At 61.0% G+C, this 22,939-nt stretch overlaps 1 protein-coding gene across 1 annotated transcript in view; it reads right to left on the reverse strand.

Moving 5' to 3' along the window:
- Positions 1–7,016: 7,016 nt before the first annotated feature.
- The window catches only part of MUC5B (mucin 5B, oligomeric mucus/gel-forming), a 30,866-nt gene continuing 14,943 nt past the window's right edge, over positions 7,017–22,939 (reverse strand). The window contains exons 29-48 of the mRNA XM_032490261.1: positions 22,801–22,844; positions 15,078–22,727; positions 14,746–14,927; positions 14,278–14,449; positions 13,265–13,512; positions 12,692–12,878; positions 12,204–12,405; positions 11,951–12,117; positions 11,807–11,876; positions 11,481–11,581; positions 11,131–11,162; positions 10,683–10,863; positions 10,237–10,341; positions 10,116–10,153; positions 9,691–9,807; positions 9,193–9,279; positions 8,956–9,078; positions 8,763–8,808; positions 8,472–8,580; positions 7,017–7,774 (exon numbers count right to left, since the gene is read on the reverse strand). Of these exons, the coding sequence (XP_032346152.1) occupies positions 7,588–7,774; positions 8,472–8,580; positions 8,763–8,808; positions 8,956–9,078; positions 9,193–9,279; positions 9,691–9,807; positions 10,116–10,153; positions 10,237–10,341; positions 10,683–10,863; positions 11,131–11,162; positions 11,481–11,581; positions 11,807–11,876; positions 11,951–12,117; positions 12,204–12,405; positions 12,692–12,878; positions 13,265–13,512; positions 14,278–14,449; positions 14,746–14,927; positions 15,078–22,727; positions 22,801–22,844 (10,048 nt within the window). The 3' untranslated portion in view covers positions 7,017–7,587. The remainder of the gene's footprint in view (positions 7,775–8,471; positions 8,581–8,762; positions 8,809–8,955; positions 9,079–9,192; positions 9,280–9,690; positions 9,808–10,115; positions 10,154–10,236; positions 10,342–10,682; positions 10,864–11,130; positions 11,163–11,480; positions 11,582–11,806; positions 11,877–11,950; positions 12,118–12,203; positions 12,406–12,691; positions 12,879–13,264; positions 13,513–14,277; positions 14,450–14,745; positions 14,928–15,077; positions 22,728–22,800; positions 22,845–22,939) is intronic.

A 22,939-nucleotide genomic window follows, 5' to 3' on the forward strand; every position in this document is an offset into this window, starting at 1 on the left:
CCCCTGCCACCTTCAACCACATCTCAGAGCGCAGCCACTCTGCAGCTCTCGGTTTTCGGCGGTGCAGGTCCTCAGCTGTGCGGCGTCCCCTGGGTCCTGCTGAGGGTCCGAATTCCCCAGAGTCGGCCCAGCAGCTGCAAGGGCATTCACTCCCATGTCATAGACTCTCCAGTCACCCGCCCCCCCAGCAGATTCAGAATTTGTCAGACCCTGAGGTGCCTTCCCAGCTCCCGCAGCTGGGAGTCACCCCCTCCTCCACAACAGAGACCGCCCAACCCCGGCCTCCATGCTGACCCTCCTCAGTCATGGGACTCCCCAGCTTGCGGGGGTCAGCGAGGAGTAGGCTGGCTCTGCAGATGGGGGGCTCCGAGGGTCCTCATCACAGATCTAGACTCCCCCCTGGCACCAGCAGAGGGGCTTCTGAGGTGGTGTTGTAGAAAAATGTGTTACAGCTCAGTTGTGACAGCAACCTGGATCCGGGCGAGAGACCAAGCAGCACTCAGAGAGCTGGAGAACTCAGGTTTATTACGCCGGCGGGCCCAGAGGAGTTAACACTCCAAGCTCTGGACCCGGTCTGTAGGTTTACACAGGCGTTTATAGGCTGCTAGTTTTACACTTTGCAACATCATATGCGAATAAAGTATAACAGAAGTTGACCAACCAGGAACAAGCTTTGTAGAAATAGGCCAATCAGGAGTGAGAGAAATAACCAATCAGGAGTGAGCTCCATGCAAATGAAGTACTACAAATGGACCAATCAGAAGTGAGAGTAATAACCAATCAGGAGTGAGCTCAGGAAACCAATAGAATTTTAGGAGTAAGCAAGCCCTTTCAGAAGCAAAAAGTGAGATAGAGCCTCTGGGCCAGGGAACCGGGTGGTGCCGGCAGGAGAGTGGTGGCCCTGCTTGGAGGCCCTGCTGGTTTTTTTATGGGGCTTCCCGCCTCAGTGGCAGGTGCTGCTGTCCGTACATGGAGGTCCTGGCCCAGCACTCAGTGCCTCTGCCCTCCAGTGGCCGGATGGCCGTTCGTCTTCAGCCTGCCCAGGAAGCCCTGACTCCTCACCAAGATGGGCTGGAGGGCCCCTGGCAGCTGGTTCTGGCCCTGCTGCCTTGGCTTCCCCACGCCTGCTAGGTGCTTGGGGGACCACACAGACCCTGGACGCTGGGCCTGCATAATTTAGGAAACTAATGTAAAGCAAATGATTCCATTCAGATAGTAACCAAAAGAGAATGGGGTGGCTCTGCCAATATCAGATAAAACAGACTTTAAGTTTTTGAAGTTTACAAGAGACAAAGAAGGATGTTATTAATAAGTATCAATACAGCAAGAAGATACAAGTATAAACGTTTATGCACCTATTGACAGACTATCAAAATACATGAAGCAAAAATAACAAAATTGAGAGGCGAAACAGACAGTCCTACAAAATGGTTGGAGCCCTCAGTCCCCAACTCCTGACAGTGGTTACAACAACCAGACGGAAGACAAGTAAACAGAGGACTTAAAACACTATAACCCAACTAGGTTTAGCATAGACGACACTACCCAACAACAGTTACACATTCTCAGGTGCACCCAGGGCGTTCTTCTGGATAGGACCTATGTTGGGCCATAAATTGTCTCAATGAATTTAAAAGACAGGTATTGTAGAAAGTATGTTCTCTGACCACAACAGGATGAAGTTAAAAATCAATAGTAACCGAAGGAAAACTGGAAGATTCACAAGATTGGAAATTAAGCGACACACTTTTAAACAGCCAGTGAGTCAAAGACAAAAATCACAAGGGAAATCAGCAAATACGTAGAGATGAAAATGAAAACACAACGTACCAAAATTCACGGGGCGGATTGAAAGCGGTGGGGAGGGGAAGGTGACAGCTACAGATGCTTACACTGAAACGCAGGAAGGTCATACGTCAGCCATCTACCTTTGCGTCTTAAAGGTCTAGAGAAAGAAAAGCAAGCTAAACCCAAAGGCAGTGGAAGGAGGGAAATTCTAACGATTGAAGCAGAGACAAAACAGAATCGGAAAATATAGGAAAACACCCCAATGAAACCAAGAGTTGGTTCTTCAAAAAGATCGGTAAAGTTGACAAACCTTCAGCCAGATGGGCTAAGGGGCAGAGAGGAAGGACCCATGTTACGAAAACCAGAGACGAAAGAGGGACATTACTACTGACTGTGCAGAAACAGAAAAGATGATAAGAGCGCTGTGAACAGTGAACACCGACAGACTGGATAAGCTGGGTGGAGGGGACAAGTTCCAAGACACATCAAGACTAAACCGTGAGGAAACAGGAAGTCTGAACAGATGTGTGACCAGTAAGGAGACTGAATCAGTAATCAAAAATTCCTGACACAGGAAGCCCGTGGACCTGTGGGCGTCACTCGTGAATTCTGCCAGACTTTTACAGAAGAACCAATACCAATCCTTTGTAAATTTTCCCCAAAACTGAATACGAGGGAACACTTCCTAACTCATTGCATGAAGCCAGCAGTACCTGACAGTGAAACCAGACACATACCCCACAGGAGAACTGCAGACCAGTGTCCCTTGTGAACGCTGATGTGGAAATCCTCAGCAAAGTATTAGCAAGCCCAGTTGAGAAGCATGACCAAGTGAGATTTATTCCTGGATTGCAGGCATGGCTCAGCATTATGAAAACACCAGCATAGTACAGCACGTTAACAGAACGGAGGAAAAGCCCCCTGGTCATTGCAATGGATACAGAAAAAGCATTTGACAAAACTCAACACCCTTTCGTGATAAAAAAAAACTCAACAAAATAGAAGGAAACTACTCCACATATTACAACCCATATATGAAGATAAAACCTGCAAGAAACATACTCAGTGGAGAAAGACTGAAAGCTTTTTTTCTTAAAATCAGGAACAAGGCAAAGATGCCCGCTCTCACCACTTCTATTCAACACAGTACTGCAAGTTCTAGCCAGAGGAATTAGGCAAGAAAAGGGAGTGAAAGTGTCCACACTGGGAAGGAAGAAGTAAAATTATCTCTGTTCGCAGATAATATGACCTTATATGTAGAAAACTCAGCTGTTAGAACTAATAAACATACTCAGCTAAGTAGCAGGATACAAAGGCAACACATAAAAATCAGTTGCGTTTCTACAAATGAACAATGAACTATCTGAAAAGGAAATTATAAAAACAACCCCATTTGCAATAGCATCAAAAAGAATAAAATACTTAGGAATTAAGGAGATGAAATACTTGTACAATGAAAACTATGAAACATTGCTGAAAGGAGTTAGACATAAGGAAATGGAAATACATCTTACGTCCATTGATTGAAAGACAATGTTGTTAAAATGCAATATTACCCAAAGTGAACTACAGGTTTAGGGCAATCCCTATCAAAATCCCAATGACTTTTTTTTTTTTTTTGCAGAAATAGAAAAACCCATTATAAAATTCATACGGAGCCTCAAGGCACCCTGAATAGTCAACACAATCTTGAAAAAGAAAAACAAACCTCGAGATTTCAAAACTTACTACAAAAATAAGTAATCAAAACAGTGTGGTCTTGGCGTAGAGACAAATATAGACCAATGCAACAGAATAGAGGGCCCAGAAAGGCACCCTCACATGTGCGGTCAAGTGATGTTTAATAAGGGTGCCACCACCACTTCATGGGGAGGGGACAGTCTTTTCAACAAATGGAGCACCGGGTATCCACAGGTGAAAGAAGGAAGCTGGACCCTGGCCTCACTCCACATACAAAATCAGTGCAAAACGGACCAAGGACCTAAACGTAAGAGCTGAAACAATAAAATTCTTGGAGGAAAACATAGGGCAAGATCTTCACAACATTGGATTTGTCAGTGATTTCTTGGACAGCGTACCAGAGGCACAGGTAACAAAAGAAAAAGTAGACAAATTGGACTTAATGAAAATTTTAAACTTTTGTGCATCAAAAAGTACTACCCATAGAGCGAAAAAGGCAGCCCACAGAAGGGGAAGATACATTTGCAAATCGTGTATCTGATGAAGGATCAATATCTAGATTATGTAAAGAACTCCTACAACTGATTAACGAAGACCAGTGGGCAAAGGTCTTGACTAGACGTTTCTCCAAAGAAAACATGCAAATGACCCATAGCACATGGCAAGTTGCCCAGTATCACTAACCACTAGGGATACGCGAACCGCAGCCGCCATGAGGTGCCACCTCTCACCCACCAGGGTGGCTGCTCTCAAAAACCAGGAGATCGCAAGTGTTTGCAGGGATGTGGAGAAGTTAAACCGCTTGTACAAGTGCACTGTTGGTGGGAATGTGAAGTGATGCAGTCACTGTGGAACTCAGTACGGCAGTTCCTCAAAAAATTAAAAATAGATCTACCGTATGACCCAGCAGTTCCTGGGTGTATATCCAAGAGAAATTAAAGCAGGCTCTCAAAGAGGTGCTTGCACACCCACATTCATAGCAGCGTTATTCACCACAGCCAAAAGAGGCAAGCAACCCGAGTGTCCGTCGAAGGATGAATGGATAAACAAAATGGTGTATAAACACAGTATTATTGGGCCTTTAGAAAGGATACAGGCTGCCACCTGGATGAACCTTGAGATGAACCTTATGGTCAGTGAAATAAACCAGACACAAAAGGAGAACTGCTGTTGATTTAACTTGCATGAGGTCCAAATCACAGAGACAGGAAGTAGTGCTGGGGCTGGGGAGAGGGGAGCCTGGGGAGAGAGTGTTCAGTGGGGCCAGAGCTTCAGCTTGAGGAGATGGGGCGAATTACAGAGATGGTTGCACAACAGCGGGAGGACACACATGTTACTGACTTGTACTGTTAAGACGGCAAATTCTATGTGTGCTTTACCGCAAAAAGAAAAAAAGAACTGGGCAGAAGACAAAACCGTAGAGCTGCGGAGGAAAGAATCCCGAAGACCCTGTCTCTGATCCCAGGGCAGGCAAGGCTCCTGAAAGAAGACCAGGGAGCACTGACCGTGAGGGAAAGCACGGACTCGCACTCATCGACATCTTGAACCTCGGCATCAGATCTGCTGGCGTCTTCTCGACGTGTCCCGGGGTGTCCGGGTGGCTGACCCCGTGCTCACTGCAGCTGTGGTCATCCGGCCGCGCCAGCCAGGGCTCGCCGTCTCTCCTCGGTGGGCCCCGACCCCCTCGGCAGCTCTGTGGCACAGGGTCAGTGGGACCTCAGCTTTCTGAGTCCAGCAGGACCTCCATGTCGGAAGTGCCCCTTTCTCGTCGGCACTCTTAGACGGTCGTTTACCCGGGCGTGGAATTCGCTGTTCAAAGTCGTCTTCCCTCTTACTTTGAAAATGCTGCGCCACAGTCTCCTCGCGGCCAGGGTACCGGCGAGAAGCCCGCCCCAGCCTGACTCTTGGTCCCGTGTGGGTCCCTGCCTGGCCTTCCTGGTCGCTGCGAGGCCTCTCTTTGCCTTGAGACCCTGAAACCTCCCCCGCGAGGGTCCAGGAGCAGGTTCACTCCTACTCTCACTCAGAGATCCCGGAGAACTTTCAGCCGAGAGCTCGTGTCTTTGTTCTGAAGATCACTGCGATCGCTGACCAGACGCCGCCCCAGGGCTACCCCGCCGTCTCCTCTGCGGGATGCCCGTCAGCTTTGCAGGTTGTCCACTGCCTTGTTTTCAGGGGCCATCATGTTACAGTTTCTTTATTTGTCATAGTTTTTGTCTCTGTGGGAGAAGACACGCCCACTTTTCCGCCTGGAAACCAGAAATCCTTTCTAAAAAATATTTGAAGTTTAAGTGACATTGCTTTGTCTTTGTTCATCGTACTGGTTTTTGCTGCGGGCCCCATAAGGCAGCAGTAGAGGCTTGCGGCTGGCCGTGTGGGCTCTGGAGCCAGGCTGCCTGGACTTGAGCCCCGCCCACTCGTTATGGACACGAGTCTTTGCGTCGCTCCGTGCCTCAGCTTCCCCACCGGTACAGTGGGAGAAATAGCGGCACACGTGCCATGGGGTGGCTCTCAGGACTAAATGAGATGATGCCCTGGCACGTGGAAGGCACGTCACATACTTGAGACACAAGCACTCACATTCCAGGTGCCGTGGAAACACGCCTAGTTGGTAAGAGGCATGTGGATCATTAGCGAAACAGCCGTGCCCTGAGAGGGAGTGAGGGTTAGGAAGTGCTGTTGATTAATAAAGACTAAGGCTGGGTGTGACCTGGCCACAGCCCCCCCCCCCCCCGGGACCAGACTGTGACACACAGGGTCAGCTTACGGAAGCTGACCCTCATGGTGACCAAGGCGGGTGGCCAGCCTCACTTGCAGTGTACCTGCAACCTTGTCGGCCCTCCTGGACCATCTTCGGCCCAGGCCAGCCTGCCCTGACCAGACCTCAGTGAGGTGCATAGGAATGACCCTAAAGAGACCCCAGGCCCTCCTCTTGGTGGGGCAGGAGCTCCGTAAACGTAGATACTGTGGCTGCCATTCCCTTGGGTGGGCAGGACCACACAGCAGGCAGAGGCAGGTCGTGTGGTGCCGGTGGCGTGAGGAGGCCCTCCCCTTGCCCCCAGCAGGGGCCAGCGCTGCCTCAGCTTCCCCAGGTGGCCGCCCCGCCCTGATCACAGCTACTTCTGCCCACCTGGAGGTCCCTTCCGGTCCTAACCGCACAGTCAGGCCAGAGGTGGTCCTGGTTGGCATGTTTACCATCTGCCCTCCCCCCACCCCACACCAGGCTCCTCCCTCGGGGTCCGAGCACCAGCGGGGCAGCTGCTTCCTGCACTGACGCCCACTGCGTCGCCTTCCCGTGCCCCACCCCCCATGGCTTGTCCAGCTTCCTTATAAACCTCACTTGTTTGAAATAATAGGGTGTTTTCGAGCCCCTGGAAGACCCCTGACTCCGGTCAGTACTCCCACAGTGCAAGAGTGATCCTGGGGGCCTCCCTGCCCCCTGCCACACCTGCCCTCCCGGCAGGTCCAGCGAGAACCCTGGGCGCGGTACGGCCTGTGGGGCTCTGGACAGCCTGGCCCACAGCAGAGGGAGAGACACCAAGACGAGGACGTGCACGAGATGCTCAGCATTTATTTGGAAGATGAGCGGGGTGAGTGGGGGTGCTGTGGGGTGCCAACCCCTCCCCGGCCCGCCCCTTGGGCAGACACAGGCCAGGCAGCCAGCCAGCCAGGCGCAGCTCCCTGGGGGCGGCCAGCCTTGAGGGGACAGGCCTGTCTGTGGTCAGCTGCAGGAGGCAGCCAGAGGGAGTCTGCTCCACCGGCTCGGAGGGGCAGCGGCGCACACAGGCCCGCGGTGGGAATGGCGGGTGTGCGACGTTCTCCAGGGCAGCCATCTGACACCAGGAAGCGGGGGAGCCTGGGCGGAGTGGGTGCTTGTGTTTCGGATCAGAGGCGGGCCCTCGTGGCCAGGTTGGGGGCCAAAACAGGCAGGGGGAGGCTCTGAGGGCAAGGCCGCCGCCTGGGGCCCTTCTCAAGCACAGCCTCACTGCGCCGTCACCCTCCAGGGCCCAGGTTTCACCTGGGGCAGGTGTAAGGTGGGCAGGGCTCCCGAGGTCTCGGTGGTTGGGAGGTGCACGCTCTGCCTCAAGTTGGGATGGGCGTGTGGGGCGGGGGCAGAATGCGTCAGACAGTGGTGTGGGTGCTGTCCTGTGTCCCACAGGATGGGACGCAGCTGCACTCGTCCACGTGGGTGTAGGTGTGCTGGATGGCCGTCCCGTTGGGACACTGCATGGTCACCACCTCCTGGTGAGTCCTGGTCTCCTGGCAGCAGGTGCACTGGCACTGTGAGGCCGGGGCCCTCATGGAGTACCTGCAGACGTGGCCCTCAGAACCTGGCCCGGCCAGCCCGGGCGCCCGGACCACCCGGCTCCGGGTCTCCCTGGGGTCTGGAGAGGGCGGACTGTGGCTGTCTGAGCACACAAGGCTTCTCTGTGCTGGCCTGGGTGGCACTCTGGGTCACTTTGAGCCCCGGCCCCCCTGAGCCAGGACCCTTCTCTTCCCCAAACAAGGTCCTCAACACTTGCTGCCCTGGCAGACCCCTCCTCTGGGAGCCTGCCCTGGGCCCTCCAGCCTGCCTCTTCTGGCCAAGAGCGCTCAGCTCTCTGGCCTGCCCGTTGACATCTGGCTGCAGCCTGGGCGTGCGGTGGTGGGGCTCTGCCTGCAGCTCTGCACTGGCAGTCTGGTCCCTAGAAGGCCCTGATTCCAGCCGTCCCGTGTGTGGTCACTGACCCTCTGGTCCATAGCCGTGGTGCCCTGGCCCACGTGGCCCAGCCCAGCTCTCCTGGGCCTGGCTCTGGGGGGTCAGGGGAGGCCCAGGCTTTGTGCAGGTGGAGGTGCTCTGGGGAGCTGTGGCCCTTCCTCCTTCCTGCAGCACGCTGGGCCCTCCAGCCCCAGCCCACGGCGTCTGGCCAGGGATAGGGCCCTGTGGGGCACTGGCTGGTGACCCTTTGTTGCCCAGGGTGGGGACCTGGGGCAGCAGGGACGCGGAGAGGGCGCCGGCCACTCACCTGGACCCTCCGGGGCAGAAACCCTCGCAGAAGGAGACCGTGACGGCGGCCGGGGTGATGCAGCCCCCGTGCTGCAGGACCATCACGCCGACTTGGACCTGGCAGGAGTCTGGGCAGAGGAAAGGTGGTGGAGGCGGGTCTCTGAGGACCCCGACCTGCGGCCCCCCCCCACCTTACCCCCCCCCCCCCCCCCCGCTTAGAGCGGGGCTCTGGGGGCTGGGCAGCTCCTGGAGGGGTGGGTGGACGGAGACTGGGTGGCGCTGGGGGCCAGGAGGGCGGGCCTCAACTTACCCACTTCCTCACAGGAGTAGCAGCAACCGGTTTTCTTGAGGACGCCCTGCGGACAGAGGGACGGGGTCAGAGGGCGGGCTGGGTGGGCGGGGCCTCGGATAGTGGGCGGGGCCTTCTGATGGTGGGCGGGGTCTCCAGGGCGGGGTCTCCAGGGCGGGGTCTCCAGGGCGGGGAGCGGGCCAGGCCGACACACCCTGCAGGTGGACATGTCCGGGCAAGCGACAGGTGTCGGGGTCAGCAAAGGGGGCCTGTTCTCGGCCTGGCAGTGGTACTCCGTGCAGTTGTCCACGAGGCTGTTGACCCAGGTCTCGTTGGGCTGAAATCAGGGGGAGAGGAGGGGCCAGGTTGAAGATTATCTGGTGGGCAGAGAGGAGCTGGAGAAGAGGGTCTCTGGAGGGAGAGGGGGAGCCTGAGACTGAGCCCCCCTTACCTGGACCAGCTGGCCATCGGGTGTGAAGCAAGCCGTCTGCACGCACTCCCCGCAGCACTGCCCATCTACCCTCGAGTGCTTGAAGCCCTGGGGGACAGAGGGGTGGTCACATCCCACACCCCCAGCCTAGCTCCTCCGCCCTCCTGCCTCCCGCCTACACCCCAGGGGCCCCGAGCCTCCCTCAAAGCCCCTTTCCTCGGTGAGGCCATGTCCTTGCCAAATGCTACAGGAGCAGAAGCTGCCCCGCCTACTGTCCCCGCCCAGCCTCACCCCTGCCTCGAGCACCTCTGTCCCTGCCCTCCTGGAGCCTGCCTGCAGCAGCCTACAGGTGCTGCCCGGCACCCGGGACCCCTCCACCATCCTCCTGCTTCACTCTCTCCCTTTGGGAAAAAACCAGACCCCGGTGAAGGCTGAGCTGGAGAGCTCTCCTGGAGCCCAGGTGCTGGCGACTGGGGGCTGCCCCGGGGACCCTGGGTCTGCCCCGGGGGGCGGCCTCACCTGCGGGCAGGTGCTGTTGCAGGTGACATCTTCACACTGCACAGTCGGACCCTGGGTGTCCCTGAGCAGGCAGGTGCATTTCTGGCAGGAAGTGGGCGACGGGACAGCTGCTCCGACCTACAGTGGACAGGGTTGGGGGGGGCACTGAGGGCACTGGCGGGGCACCAGAACCGGGACCCGTCCCTGTGCCTGGTGAGGCCCGCAGAGCCGTTCCTTTCTTCTTCACATGGACTTAGGGACGCGCCCCCCTGGTGGAGCACAGGCCAGGGCCGGCAGCGGGCGGTGGGAGGGCGCGGTCCCGCCAGGCGCTCTCATGGGGAGAGCCCGAAGCGCGTGGAGACGAGGCCGGGCCGGCGGCGTGCCCTGGCTGTGCCCGCCCGGCCCGCCCCCTGCCGCGCCCCGGCCGCCTGGCGGCTGAGCCTCACCCCGTAGACGGTGCCGTTGTAGTCACACAGCTGAGGCCCTGGAAGGGAAGGGAGGGCTGAGGTCCTGCCCGGGCAGCGGGAAGAAGAGCTCCGACCCCCCAGCCCCGCCCCAGAGACTCACAGCAGATGAACGTGGGGCAGCAGTCGTCGTCCTCCTGTGTGCGGACCAGCTCCTCTCCCGGCCCGCACTGGGGCGGGCTCTGGGGGCATCTGCTCGCGTTGCAGACTGCGGGAGAGTTGCAGGGCTGCCTGGGGTGCCCCTGCCCGCCCTCCTCTGGCTGTTCTGGTTCCCAAGTTGAATGAAAGAGGCAGTCCCCACAGGGGCTGACAGCTCTCTGTGGCCCTTCTGGGTCCCCACACTTTGTCACCTCCCTGGTCCTCCCCAGGTCCCTGGGTGGTACTGGAGCAGACCAGAAGTTGCCAGCCTCATTTTTAGGTGGAAAAATGAAGGACTAAGAGGCCTCTATACCTAGCAGTCCAGCTGCGGTCTGGCTTGGACCCGTGTCCCTCCTCTGCCCTGCAGACCCTCCTCTACTGTCTCCCTGGCCCCCGAGGTGCAGGGCTCACCGCAGAGAGTCTCTGGGCAGCACGGGTTGTCAGCCTGGGGCCTGGTGATGGCCACGAAGCCAGCTTGGCCGCATTCCAGGGCCTGGCCCCAGGTCTTGCACTGCACCGGGACACACTGCACTGACACGGAGCCCTCGTCACACACGCAGTCCTGGCAGTTGCTGACCCATCGCTCTCCAGGCTGGAACAGATCAGTCAGGTCCCCTGGGGCTCCCGGCTGCAGCCCCGGCCTCTCGGGCCGCATCCAGTAGCAGGTCGGGCCCCAGCGCTCAGTACGTTGGGTCACCTCTCGGCCTCCCCACCTCCGGAGTGGCCGTGTGACAGGGAAGTGGCTCACACTGGGATGCCCCCCACCCCGGGCAGAGCTGGCCTCTCTGAGACGGGACCCTCCCTCCCTCCCTCCTTCTGCTCAAGCCAGGAGTCAGGCAGCTGGGGGCAGAACACTCACGAATTTGGGAGACCTGTCTGGTCCCACGCAGGCTGGGAGAGAATGAGAGAACGGGAGGTCACTGGGAGTGCTGAGGTTGGGGCCCAGCCGGCAGAGGTCACAGGCCACAAGGACATGTCCTCGCAGACCTGGCCACGCCTGCCCCTAACCGAGGCCTTTTCTTGCTGCTGGGGACAGAACCCCCCGGAGGTCTCGAGGGGTGTAACCGACAAGGCGGCTCAGCAGGACTCACGGCCACATGGTGCCACAAGTCGGACTGGGTGGGAGCACGGCCAGGACGTCCCGGCACCCAGGCCAGGATCTGCCCGCCCCGGGGTCCCCCCGCTGTCCCTCTGCGGGGCGGTGCTTACGGCACTCAGGCACACAGATGTCCTTGTGTGGGCTGAACAGGATCTGGCCGTCAGGACAGAAGCAGCCCTCCACCAGCCCTCTGCTGGCTGGGCCCTGGCTCCTACAAGGTCAGGAGGGCAGTCTGAGGAGGAGGGCAGTGAGCAAGGTGGAGTGCTGGGTCGCCCCTGGGGTTAGGGGCCGGAAGTCAGCGTTGGGGAATGGTGCCTCGAGATTCAGGCTGGGGGTCCCAGATCTGTTGTGGGTCCTCTCCTGGCTCCCTGAGACCCTCCAGGCAGGCCTGGGAGGCCCGCTGTCCCCACCATCCCCGCCTTCTGCCAGTGCTCACCTGAAGTCACAGGACTGGGGGTACACTGGGCCACACGGTTTATACACCTTGGTGGGCGGGCAGGCGAGGTCTGGGGGCACACAGATGGGTGTCAGGTGGGCCGAGGAGGCCAGAGCCCCCGGCTGCAAGCAGCGCTCCACTCACCGCACAGCCCGCGGGTGGCATTGCGCCAGTCGGGACACACGCCCCGGGCGCGGCAGAGCGCTGCGTAGGCCTCCAGGCTCTGGCAGGTGTCACCGCCGCAGCTGTCGCTGATGCAGGTGCTGAAGAACAGGCCGGGTGGGATGAGGCGGTGGCACTCGGCGAAGATCCTGCGGGCGGGGCTGGTCAGGGGCCGGAGCAGAGGCCTCAGCGAGGGGGCTGCCCCAGGACCACCAAGCCCATGCAGAGGACTCACTGGCCAAGAATCAGATCGCAGGTGGGGGCCTCGGGGCATGGGATGGAGGTGGGTGTGGTGGGCAGGGGCTGGCTGGTGGGCGCCAGGCAGCCCTCCTCGCCGCTCTCGGGGACCAGCCAGGTCCAGGCCGTGTCCTGGCAGCTGGGGGCCGTGGTGCCGTCCGGCCGGCGGCAGTCATCCTCACGGCTGTTGGTGCAGGTCCCTGGGGGTGCGGGGCAGGCGGCTCACTGCCAGGGCGCAGGAGGGCGGGGCGCAGACGAGCCTGCTGTCCCCTCCTTGTTCCCCCATCCTCCCTGGCGGCCACTCCGTTATGAAAGTTTCTTGTGGCAGCTCTGGCCTGGGGCGGGCGGCGGGGGGGGAGGGAGGGCCTCTTGGGGGCGGGAAGGCCAGGGGTGGCCAGGACGCCCAGGGAGGAGTGGGCGTGTGCCCCGCAGCAGTGGTGCCCACCCCTCGCTTGCCCAGCAGCTGTCTGGCGCGCCCCTGCTCACCGCACTGGCCCTCAGTGTTGTGGCTGAAGCGGCTGTAGGACAGCCGGACCTGGAAGACCCGCCCGTTGAAGGTGACGCTCACGCCAATGGTGGGAATGGCAACGCCCATCTCGGTGGCCCCCGACTTGGTCACGGCCACGCCGTTCTTGCTGAAGCCCTGGTTCACCCGTGTTTGGTCGAACAGGATCTAGGGACATAACCGGGGACCCGTAACTGGGGCTGAAGGGCAGCAGGCCTGCCTTTGGGGCTTTGCCTCTAGGGCACTGGAGCTCCCTCCTTGGCATCCAGGCCCCAAATCACAGATGTCCCCCTTGGGGCCTGGGGTCCTAGTTGGTGTGTTTGGGTCCTGGGTGCTCTTGGCCACAGCACCCCCAGGGCCTTCCCTGCCCCAGAGTCACTGAACTCAGGCCCCAGGTCTCAGAGTGCCCTTTGCCCTCCCAGCGGCCCCTCGGAGCTGCCATCTGGGCAGGGAAAGGCGCTGCACACACCAGGGCCCCCGGGCCTCTGCCTGCCGGCCCGCCTTCCCTAACCCAGTCAGGACCAGCCTGCGCCCGCTCGGCTGCCAGCACCCACCAGGCTTTCCTGCTGCCCGTCAGCGCCTGTGGCGGTGGTGAGGATGACCTCCATGGACGCGTAGTGGACGCTGAGGGCGCGGGGGCAGCTGGCGGCAACCCCACAGTAGCGGTTGTGCAGATGGATGCTGAGGTTCCCGTGGCGTGGGCTGATCTCCCGCACCAGGACGTAGGTGCACTTGTCCCAGAAAGAGTAGGAGGTGCCGTCGAAGGTCTCATAGTGGGTGTTCCCCCAGCCGCTGCAGGAGCCTGCGGGGCACGGAAGGGCCCTCAGCCAGTGCCACCCACAGCTGTCACACTGGGGAGTCCCTCGAGCCTCTGGGCTTCAGTCACGTCCTCTATGAAACAGGGGCAGCAGGTTGGATGGGAGCCCCGAAGACGGCTCCACCCGGAGCCTGCGAACATGACCTTTTTGGGGAAAAAGGTCTTTGCGGCTGTAATTAAGTTAAGGATCTCAAGATGAGGTCACTCTGGATTACGAGGGGGGCCCTAAATCCAATGACAGGGATCCTGATGAGAGACAGAGAGACAGAGAGAAGAAGGGGACGGAGACCCGAGGGACGTGGCCACAAGCCATAGCTTCCTGGGGCCCTGGAAGCCGGAAGGGCAGGCAGGACCCTCCTTTAAGCCTCTGGAGGGAGCTTGGCCCTGCTGACACCTTGACCTCAGACTTCTGGGCTCTGGCACTGGGAGACAATCGCCTTCTGCTGTCTTGAACCACGAAGTTTGTGGCCCTTGGCTTGAGCCACCCCAGGACACTGACACCCAGGGGCCGTACAAACACGGCCCTCCAGGGGCCCCTGTGGCACTGCCCCGCCCAGAGTCCTGATTGCAACTCTGCAGTGGAGGTTGCTGAGGACCTCTCACTATAGGGCTGCCTCCAAGCTCCCTGTCTCCACTCCTTACTCTCCCCAGGTCCTCTTCAAACAGGAAAGCCTGATGGGGGAGAGGGGGGTGGGGTGCGCATCTGGGAATCGGGGCCCTCCCCGCCCCCCAGCAGCACGTGGCTCTCACACTCGCACTCGTAGTGGTAGTCACAGGGCTCCTCCGGGCTCTGCACTTCCACCGGCAGGTGCCCGTTCACGCAGGTGATGGGGGCCACAGGCTTTCGCCCCAGCAGAACGATGCGGTTGTGGCCCAAGCACCAGGCCACCGTGCAGTTCTCGAGGATCCAGGACTCGTTCACCTGGGAGGAAACGGTACAGCGCTCACCAGTGGGCTGGTGAGACCGTCCCTTGCTGTCCCTGCCCCAGCCTCAGGTCCCCCACAGCATCCTGGCCGCCCCGGTGCTGACCCGGCCCAGGCCCTGTGTGACTTCCTCCAGCCAGAGCTACCCGTGGAGTGGTTATTCAGTGGAGTGGCTGGGGGCTGTGCCCTGATGGAGCCACCAGCAGCCCCGGGCAGGGCTGTGCCTCTGATGCGCACCCAGCACCATGCACACAAAAGGTCCAGGCAGCCCAGGGAGGAGGTGAGAGGCAATACCTGTCGGGGAGGGACAGCCAGATCGCAGCCAGGAGGCGAGGAGGATGGGGAAGCAGAGGCTGCGGTCTCTGGGAGTGAGGAGGTGGGGCAAGCGCCCGGGATGCGGTCGACGTCACAGCGCTGGTTGCAAATGGCTGAGAAGTGGCAACCCGCTGCGTCCGTCTTGTTGTAGATGACATCCCCTGCGAAGATGCAGACGCTCCGGTCAGCGGGGGGAGGGGCAGGAGGACGCCCGGCATGGGCACAGGGCCCGGACGTGCTGGCACCACCCGCCTTTGGGAGGCCAGCGAAAGGCTGGAGGTCTGCAGAGAGGGAGCAGGCTCCCCCCTCACCTGGTAGAAACAGCTGTCCATAGGCGCTACAGCGGCAGGGCGTGGTGGAGCCAGGATGGGAAGAGGGCGCTGTAGAGGACGGCAGGCTGCCAGGGGTCCATGGGGACAAGGAGGGTGCACTAGGTGGGGACTGGGGGGTGGTCACATACGGAGAGGACAGTAAGGGGCCTGTGGGAGAGATGATGGGCAAGACTACCCTGGTAGTCATGGGGGAGGACCCCAAAGAGGCAGTGGGACTAGGGGCAGAGACCCTCACAGTGGTGCCCGTGGAGGAGAGACGGGTCTCAGTGGTGGAGGTGGAGACCCCCAGGGTGGTCCCTGTGGAGGAGAGCCTTGTCTCAGTAGTGGGGGTGGAGACCCTCTCGGTGGTCACCATGGAGGAGGGACGGGTCTCAGTGGTGGGAGTGGAGACCCCCTGGGTGGTCCCTGTGGAGGAGGGACTTGTCTCAGCGGTGGCAGTGGAGACCCTCTCGGTGGTGCCCGTGGAGGAAGGTCTTGACTCAGTGGTGGTGGTAGAAACGCTCTCGGTGGTCGCAGGAGAGGAGACGTGCGTCTGGGAGGTGGCCGTGGTCCAGGGTGGAGTCGCCGTCGATGACCCCTTGCTCATGCTGCTGCTGGGGGCGGAGGCTGTGGAGGCCAGCGTGGTGGCCTTGGTGACAGTAGGGCTGGTACAATGGCTGTAGTCACAACACTGCACACGGATCTGGTAGTTGAAGCACACCTTGAACTGGCCGCTCTGGTCCTGGTTCCGGCACACCAGGCCCTCTTGCAGTGTGCACTGCACCACCTGGCCCAGCTGCTCCAGGCTGACGTCCGGCTGCATCTCGGCCCGACACTCGATGGCCACAGGCTGCTCGCAGACGGCCCCGCCGGCCGCCCGGATGTTAGCATAAGTCTCGAAGTCCCCCCCAGAGGCTCCTGGCATCGGGTAGCTGTGGTCCAGCCACTCCGTCCAGGTGCATTCTGGCTGACAGGCTGTGGACCCGGGGGTCGGCGTGGGGCTGGGGGTGAGGAGGGAGGAGGTCTCGGTCACTGTGGCCGTGGAAGTGGCCATGGAGGAGCCCGAGCTGGTGTGAATTTGGGCTGTGGAGGGCGCATGGGATGAAGTCGGCCAGGTGGTCGTGAGTGAGGTCCTGAGGGAGGTGGGTTGGGTCTGTGTGGTGGCCGAGGGTTGGGGAGATGACAGTGTCAGTGTGGAGGGGGTCTTGGTTGTCAGGGGGCCAGAGGTCATGTAAATTTTGGAAGTCACAGTGGTAAGGGTGGAGACCCTCTCGGTGGTCCCCGTGGAGGAGGGACGGGTCTCAGTGGTGGGGGTGGAGACCCTCTCGGTGGTCACCGTGGAGGAGGGACGGGTCTCAGTGGTGGGGGTGGAGACCCTCTCGGTGGTCACCATGGAGGAGGGACGGGTCTCAGTGGTGGGAGTGGAGACCCCCTGGGTGGTCCCTGTGGAGGAAGGACTTGTCTCAGTGATGGGGGTGGAGACCCTCTTGGTGGTCCCTGTGGAGGAGAGTCTTGACTCAGTGGTGGTGGTGGAGACCCTCTCAGTGGTCACCATGGAGGAGGGACGGGTCTCAGTGGTGGGAGTGGAGACCCCCTGGGTGGTCCCTGTGGAGGAAGGACTTGTCTCAGTGATGGGGGTGGAGACCCTCTTGGTGGTCCCTGTGGAGGAGAGTCTTGACTCAGTGGTGGGGGTGGAGACCCTCTCGGTGGTCACCATGGAGGAGGGACGGGTCTCAGTGGTGGGAGTGGAGACCCCCTGGGTGGTCCCTGTGGAGGAAGGACTTGTCTCAGTGATGGGGGTGGAGACCCTCTTGGTGGTCCCTGTGGAGGAGAGTCTTGACTCAATGGTGGGGGTGGAGACCCTCTCGGTGGTCACCGTGGAGGAGGGACGGGTCTCAGTGGTGGGAGTGGAGACCCCCTGGGTGGTCCCTGTGGAGGAGGGACTTGTCTCAGCGGTGGCGGTGGAGACCCTCTTCGTGGTGCCCGTGGAGGAAGGTCTTGACTCAGTGGTGGTGGTAGAGACCATCTCAGTGGTCGCAGGAGAGGAGACGTGCGTCTGGGAGGTGGCCGTGTTCCAGGGTGGAGTCGCCGTCGATGACCCCTTGCTCATGCTGCTGCTGGGGGCGGAGGCTGTGGAGGCCAGCGTGGTGGCCTTGGTGACAGTAGGGCTGGTACAGTGGCTGTAGTCACAACACCGCACACGGATCTGGTAGTTGAAGCACATCTTGAACTGGCCGCTCTGGTCCTGGTTCCGGCACACCAGGCCCTCTTGCAGTGTGCACTGCACCACCTGGCCCAGCTGCTCCAGGCTGACGTCCGGCTGCATCTCGGCCCGACACTTGATGGCCACAGGCTGCTCGCAGACGGCCCCGCCGGCCGCCCGGATGTTAGCATAGGTCTCGAAGTCCCCCCCGGAAGCTCCTGGCATCGGATAGCTGTGGTCCAGCCACTCCGTCCAGGTGCATTCTGGCTGACAGGCTGTGGACCCGGGGGTCGGCGTGGGGCTGGGGGTGAGGAGGGAGGAGGTCTCGGTCACTGTGGCCATGGAAGTGGCGATGGAGGAGCCCGAGCTGGTGTGACTTTGAGCTGTGGAGGGCGCATGGGATGAAGTCGGCCAGGTGGTCGTGAGTGAGGTCCTGAGGGAGGTGGGTTGGGTCTGTGTGGTGGCCGAGGGTTGGGGAGATGACAGTGTCAGTGTGGAGGGGGTCTTGGTTGTCAGGGGGCCAGAGATCATGTAAATTTTGGAAGTCACAGTGGTAAGGGTGGAGACCCTCTCGGTGGTCCCCGTGGAGGAGGGACGGGTCTCAGTGGTGGGAGTGGAGACCCCATGGGTGGTCCCTGTGGAGGAAGGACTTGTCTCAGTGATGGGGGTGGAGACCCTCTTGGTGGTCCCTGTGGAGGAGAGTCTTGTCTCAGTGGTGGGGGTGGAGACCCTCTCGGTGGTCACCGTGGAGGAGGGACGGGTCTCAGTGGTGGGAGTGGAGACCCCCTGGGTGGTCCCTGTGGAGGAGGGACTTGTCTCAGTGATGGGGGTGGAGACCCTCTTGGTGGTCCCTGTGGAGGAGAGTCTTGTCTCAGTGGTGGGGGTGGAGACCCTCTCAGTGGTCACCATGGAGGAGGGACGGGTCTCAGTGGTGGGAGTGGAGACCCCCTGGGTGGTCCCTTTGGAGGAGGGACTTGTCTCAGTGGTGGGGGTGGAGACCCTCTCGGTGGTCACCATGGAGGAGGGACGGGTCTCAGTGGTGGGAGTGGAGACCCCCTGGGTGGTCCCTGTGGAGGAAGGACTTGTCTCAGCGGTGGCGGTGGAGACCCTCTTCGTGGTGCCCGTGGAGGAAGGTCTTGACTCAGTGGTGGTGGTAGAGACCATCTCAGTGGTCGCAGGAGAGGAGACGTGCGTCTGGGAGGTGGCCGTGTTCCAGGGTGGAGTCGCCGTCGATGACCCCTTGCTCATGCTGCTGCTGGGGGCGGAGGCTGTGGAGGCCAGCGTGGTGGCTTTGGTGACAGTAGGGCTGGTACAGTGGCTGTAGTCACAACACCGCACACGGATCTGGTAGTTGAAGCACACCTTGAACTGGCCGCTCTGGTCCTGGTTCCGGCACACCAGGCCCTCTTGCAGTGTGCACTGCACCACCTGGCCCAGCTGCTCCAGGCTGACGTCCGGCTGCATCTCGGCCCGACACTCGATGGCCACAGGCTGCTCGCAGACGGCCCCGCCGGCCGCCCGGATGTTAGCATAGGTCTCGAAGTCCCCCCCGGAGGCTCCTGGCATCGGGTAGCTGTGGTCCAGCCACTCCGTCCAGGTGCAGTCAGGCTGACAGGCTGTGGACCCGGGGGTCGGCGTGGGGCTGGGGGTGAGGAGGGAGGAGGTCTCGGTCACTGTGGCCGTGGAAGTGGCCATGGAGGAGCCCGAGCTGGTGTGAATTTGGGCTGTGGAGGGCGCATGGGATGAAGTCGGCCAGGTGGTCGTGAGTGAGGTCCTGAGGGAGGTGGGTTGGGTCTGTATGGTGGCCGAGGGTTGGGGAGATGACAGTGTCAGTGTGGAGGGGGTCTTGGTTGTCAGGGGGCCAGAGGTCATGTAAATTTTGGAAGTCACAGTGGTAAGGGTGGAGACCCTCTCGGTGGTCCCCGTGGAGGAGGGACGGGTCTCAGTGGTGGGGGTGGAGACCCTCTCAGTGGTCACCGTGGAGGAGGGACGGGTCTCAGTGGTGGGAGTGGAGACCCCCTGGGTGGTCCCCGTGGAGGAGGGACTTGTCTCAGTGATGGGGGTGGAGACCCTCTTGGTGGTCCCTGTGGAGGAGAGTCTTGTCTCAGTGATGGGGGTGGAGATCCTCTCGGTGGTCACCGTGGAGGAGGGACGGGTCTCAGTGGTGGGAGTGGAGACCCCCTGGGTGGTCCCTGTGGAGGAGGGACTTGTCTCAGTGGTGGCGGTGGAGACCCTCTTCATGGTGCCCGTGGAGGAAGGTCTTGACTCAGTGGTGGTGGTGGAGACCCTCTCGGTGGTCACAGGAGAGGAGACGTGCGTCTGGGAGGTGGCCGTGGTCCAGGGTGGAGTCGCCGTCGATGACCCCTTGCTCATGCTGCTGCTGGGGGCGGAGGCTGTGGAGGCCAGCGTGGTGGCCTTGGTGACAGTAGGGCTGGTACAATGGCTGTAGTCACAACACCGCACACGGATCTGGTAGTTGAAGCACATCTTGAACTGGCTGCTCTGGTCCTGGTTCCGGCACACCAGGCCCTCTTGCAGTGTGCACTGCACCACCTGGCCCAGCTGCTCCAGGCTGACGTCCGGCTGCATCTCGGCCCGACACTCGATGGCCACAGGCTGCTCGCAGACGGCCCCGCCGGCCGCCCGGATGTTAGCATAGGTCTCGAAGTCCCCCCCAGAGGCTCCTGGCATCGGGTAGCTGTGGTCCAGCCACTCCGTCCAGGTGCAGTCAGGCTGACAGGCTGTGGACCCGGGGGTCGGCGTGGGGCTGGGGGTGAGGAGGGAGGAGGTCTCGGTCACTGTGGCCGTGGAAGTGGCCATGGAGGAGCCCGAGCTGGTGTGACTCTGGGCTGTGGAGGGCGCATGGGTTGAAGCCGGCCAGGTGGTCGTGAGTGAGGTCCTGAGGGAGGTGGGTTGGGTCTGTGTGGTGGCCGAGGTCGAGGGTGGTGACAGTGTCAGTGTGGAGCCCCAGGTGGCGGTGCTGCTGTGGGTGGGGCTGGGGGTTGAGCTGACGCCAGGGGTGGCTGTGCTGTGGCAGTGCCGGATGTCGTCACAGCAGAGCAGGCGGACATTGTAGTTGAAGCAAGTGGTGAACGGTGCTGTCTGGTCGTCATTCCAGCAGACCAGCCCGGCCTGCAGGCTGCAGGTGACCACCTGCCCGAGCTGGTCCAGGCTCACCTCGGGGAATCTCTCTGCCCGGCACTCGATCTTCTTCGGCTCCCTACACATCTTGCCGCCTGCAGCCCTAATGTTGTCGTAGGTTTCCATGTCTCCACCCGGGATCCCCGAGGTGGGGAAGTCCACATCGAACCATTCTGTCCACTGACACTTGGGTTGACAGCTGGTTGTGCTCTGGCTGTGGCTAGGGGTAGGGGTGGCAGTGATGGTGGTGGTGGTGGTAGTGTTGGGGGTGGGTGTGGAGGTGAAGCTGGTGGGAGTGGAGGTGGGGGTGGGGGTTGGAGTGGTGGTGATGCTGGTGGTGTTTGATGGGGGTGGGGTTGGAGGTGATGCTGGTGGTGGGGGTGGGGGTGGAGGTGATGCTGGTGGAGGTGGAGGGGGTGGAGGCGGGGGTGAATGTGGATGTGATGCTGGAGGTCGTGATGGGGGTGGGGTTGGAGGTGATGCTGGTGGTGGGGGTGGGGGTGGAGGTGATGCTGGTGGAGGTGGAGGGGGTGGAGGCGGGGTGAATGTGGATGTGATGCTGGAGGTCGTGATGGGGGTGGGGTTGGAGGTGATGCTGGTGGTGGGGGTGGGGGTGGAGGTGATGCTGGTGGAGGTGGAGGGGGTGGAGGCGGGGGTGAATGTGGATGTGATGCTGGAGGTCGTGATGGGGGTGGGGGTGAGGTGATGCTGGTGGGGGTGGGGGTAGTGGTGGAGGGGATGGAGGCGGGGGTGAATGTGGAGGTGATGCTGGTGGTGGTGATGGGTGTGGGGTTGGGAGTGGGTGTGGTGTTGATGCTGGTGGTGGGGGTGGGGGGGGAAGTGATGCTGGTGGGTTTGGAGGGGGGTGGAGGCGGGGGTGAATGTGGATGTGATGCTGGAGGGTCGTGATGGGGGTGGGGGTGGAGGTGATGCTGGTGGGGGTGGAGGGGGTGGGGTTGGGAGTGGGTGTGGTGGTGATGCTGGTGGTGGGGGTTGGGTGGGGGAAAGTGATGCTGGTGGGGGTGGAGGGGGTGGAGGGCGGGGGTGAATGTGGATGTGATGCTGGAGGTCGTGATGGGGGTGGGGGGTGGAGGTGATGCTGGTGGTGGGGGTGGGGGTGGAGGTGATGCTGGTGGAGGTGGAGGGGGTGGAGGCGGGGGTGAATGTGGATGTGATGCTGAGGTCGTGATGGGGGTGGGGTTGGAGGTGATGCTGGTGGTGGGGGTGGGGGTGGAGGTGATGCTGGTGGAGGTGGAGGGGGTGGAGGCGGGGGTGAATGTGGATGTGATGCTGGAGGTCGTGATGGGGGTGGGGTTGGAGGTGATGCTGGTGGTGGGGGTGGGGGTGGAGGTGATGCTGGTGGAGGTGGAGGGGGGTGGAGGCGGGGGTGAATGTGGATGTGATGCTGGAGGTCGTGATGGGGGTGGGGGGTGGAGGTGATGCTGGTGGGGGTGGGGGTAGTGGTGGAGGGGATGGAGGCGGGGGTGAATGTGGAGGTGATGCTGGTGGTGGTGATGGGTGTGGGGGTTGGGAGTGGGTGTGGTGTTGATGCTGGTGGTGGGGTGGGGGGGGAAGTGATGCTGGTGGGTTTGGAGGGGGTGGAGGCGGGGGTGAATGTGGATGTGATGCTGGAGGTCGTGATGGGGGTGGGGGTGGAGGTGATGCTGGTGGGGGTGGAGGGGGTGGGGTTGGGAGTGGGTGTTGGTGGTGATGCTGGTTGTGGGAGTGGGGGTGGAGGTGATGCTGGTGGGGGGTGGAGGGGGTGGAGGCGGGGGTGAATGTGGATGTGATGCTGGAGGTCGTGATGGGGGTGGGGGTGGAGGTGATGCTGGTGGGGGTGGGGGTAGTGGTGGAGGGGATGGAGGCGGGGATGAATGTGGAGGTGATGCTGGTGGTGGTGATGGGTGTGGGGTTGGGAGTGGGTGTGGTGGTGATGCTGGTGGTGGGGGTGGGGGGGGAAGTGATGCTGGTGGGGGTGGAGGGGGTGGAGGCGGGGGTGAATGTGGTTGTGATGCTGGAGGTTGTGATGGGGGTGGGGGTGGAGGTGATGCTGGTGGGGGTGGAGGGGGTGGAGGCAGGGGTGAATGTAGAGGTGATGCTGGAGGTGGTGATGGGGGTAGGGGTGGAGGTGATGCTGGTGAAGGTGAAGGGTGTCATGGACGGGGTTCCAGGACACCTCACGGCTTCCCGGGTGATCGTCCCATTGTCTCCACAGACAGCAATCAAGCAGGCGCCCAGCCCGTCAGTCGTGTTGTAGATGACGTCCCCGTAGTTGTAGATTCTGTTCTGGTAGGTGCACTTGCAGTCTGGAGACGGACAGGTTCAGGCTCACTCGGAGCCCCCAGCTCCCAACACCCAAACAAACAGGGCCCTCCTTACCCGTCAGGCTGTGTGCGCACTGGAGGCCTCGGAAAGTGCAGACACTGGGAGGAGAAGAAAAGGCCATTGGGGCCCAGGCCAGTAGCCCTGCCTTCCCGGCCCCGCCCCACCCCGCCCAGACCCCACCCACACACCCAGA

This window comes from Camelus ferus, chromosome 10, assembly GCF_009834535.1.
Source record: "Camelus ferus isolate YT-003-E chromosome 10, BCGSAC_Cfer_1.0, whole genome shotgun sequence".
Classification (NCBI taxonomy): domain Eukaryota; kingdom Metazoa; phylum Chordata; class Mammalia; order Artiodactyla; family Camelidae; genus Camelus; species Camelus ferus.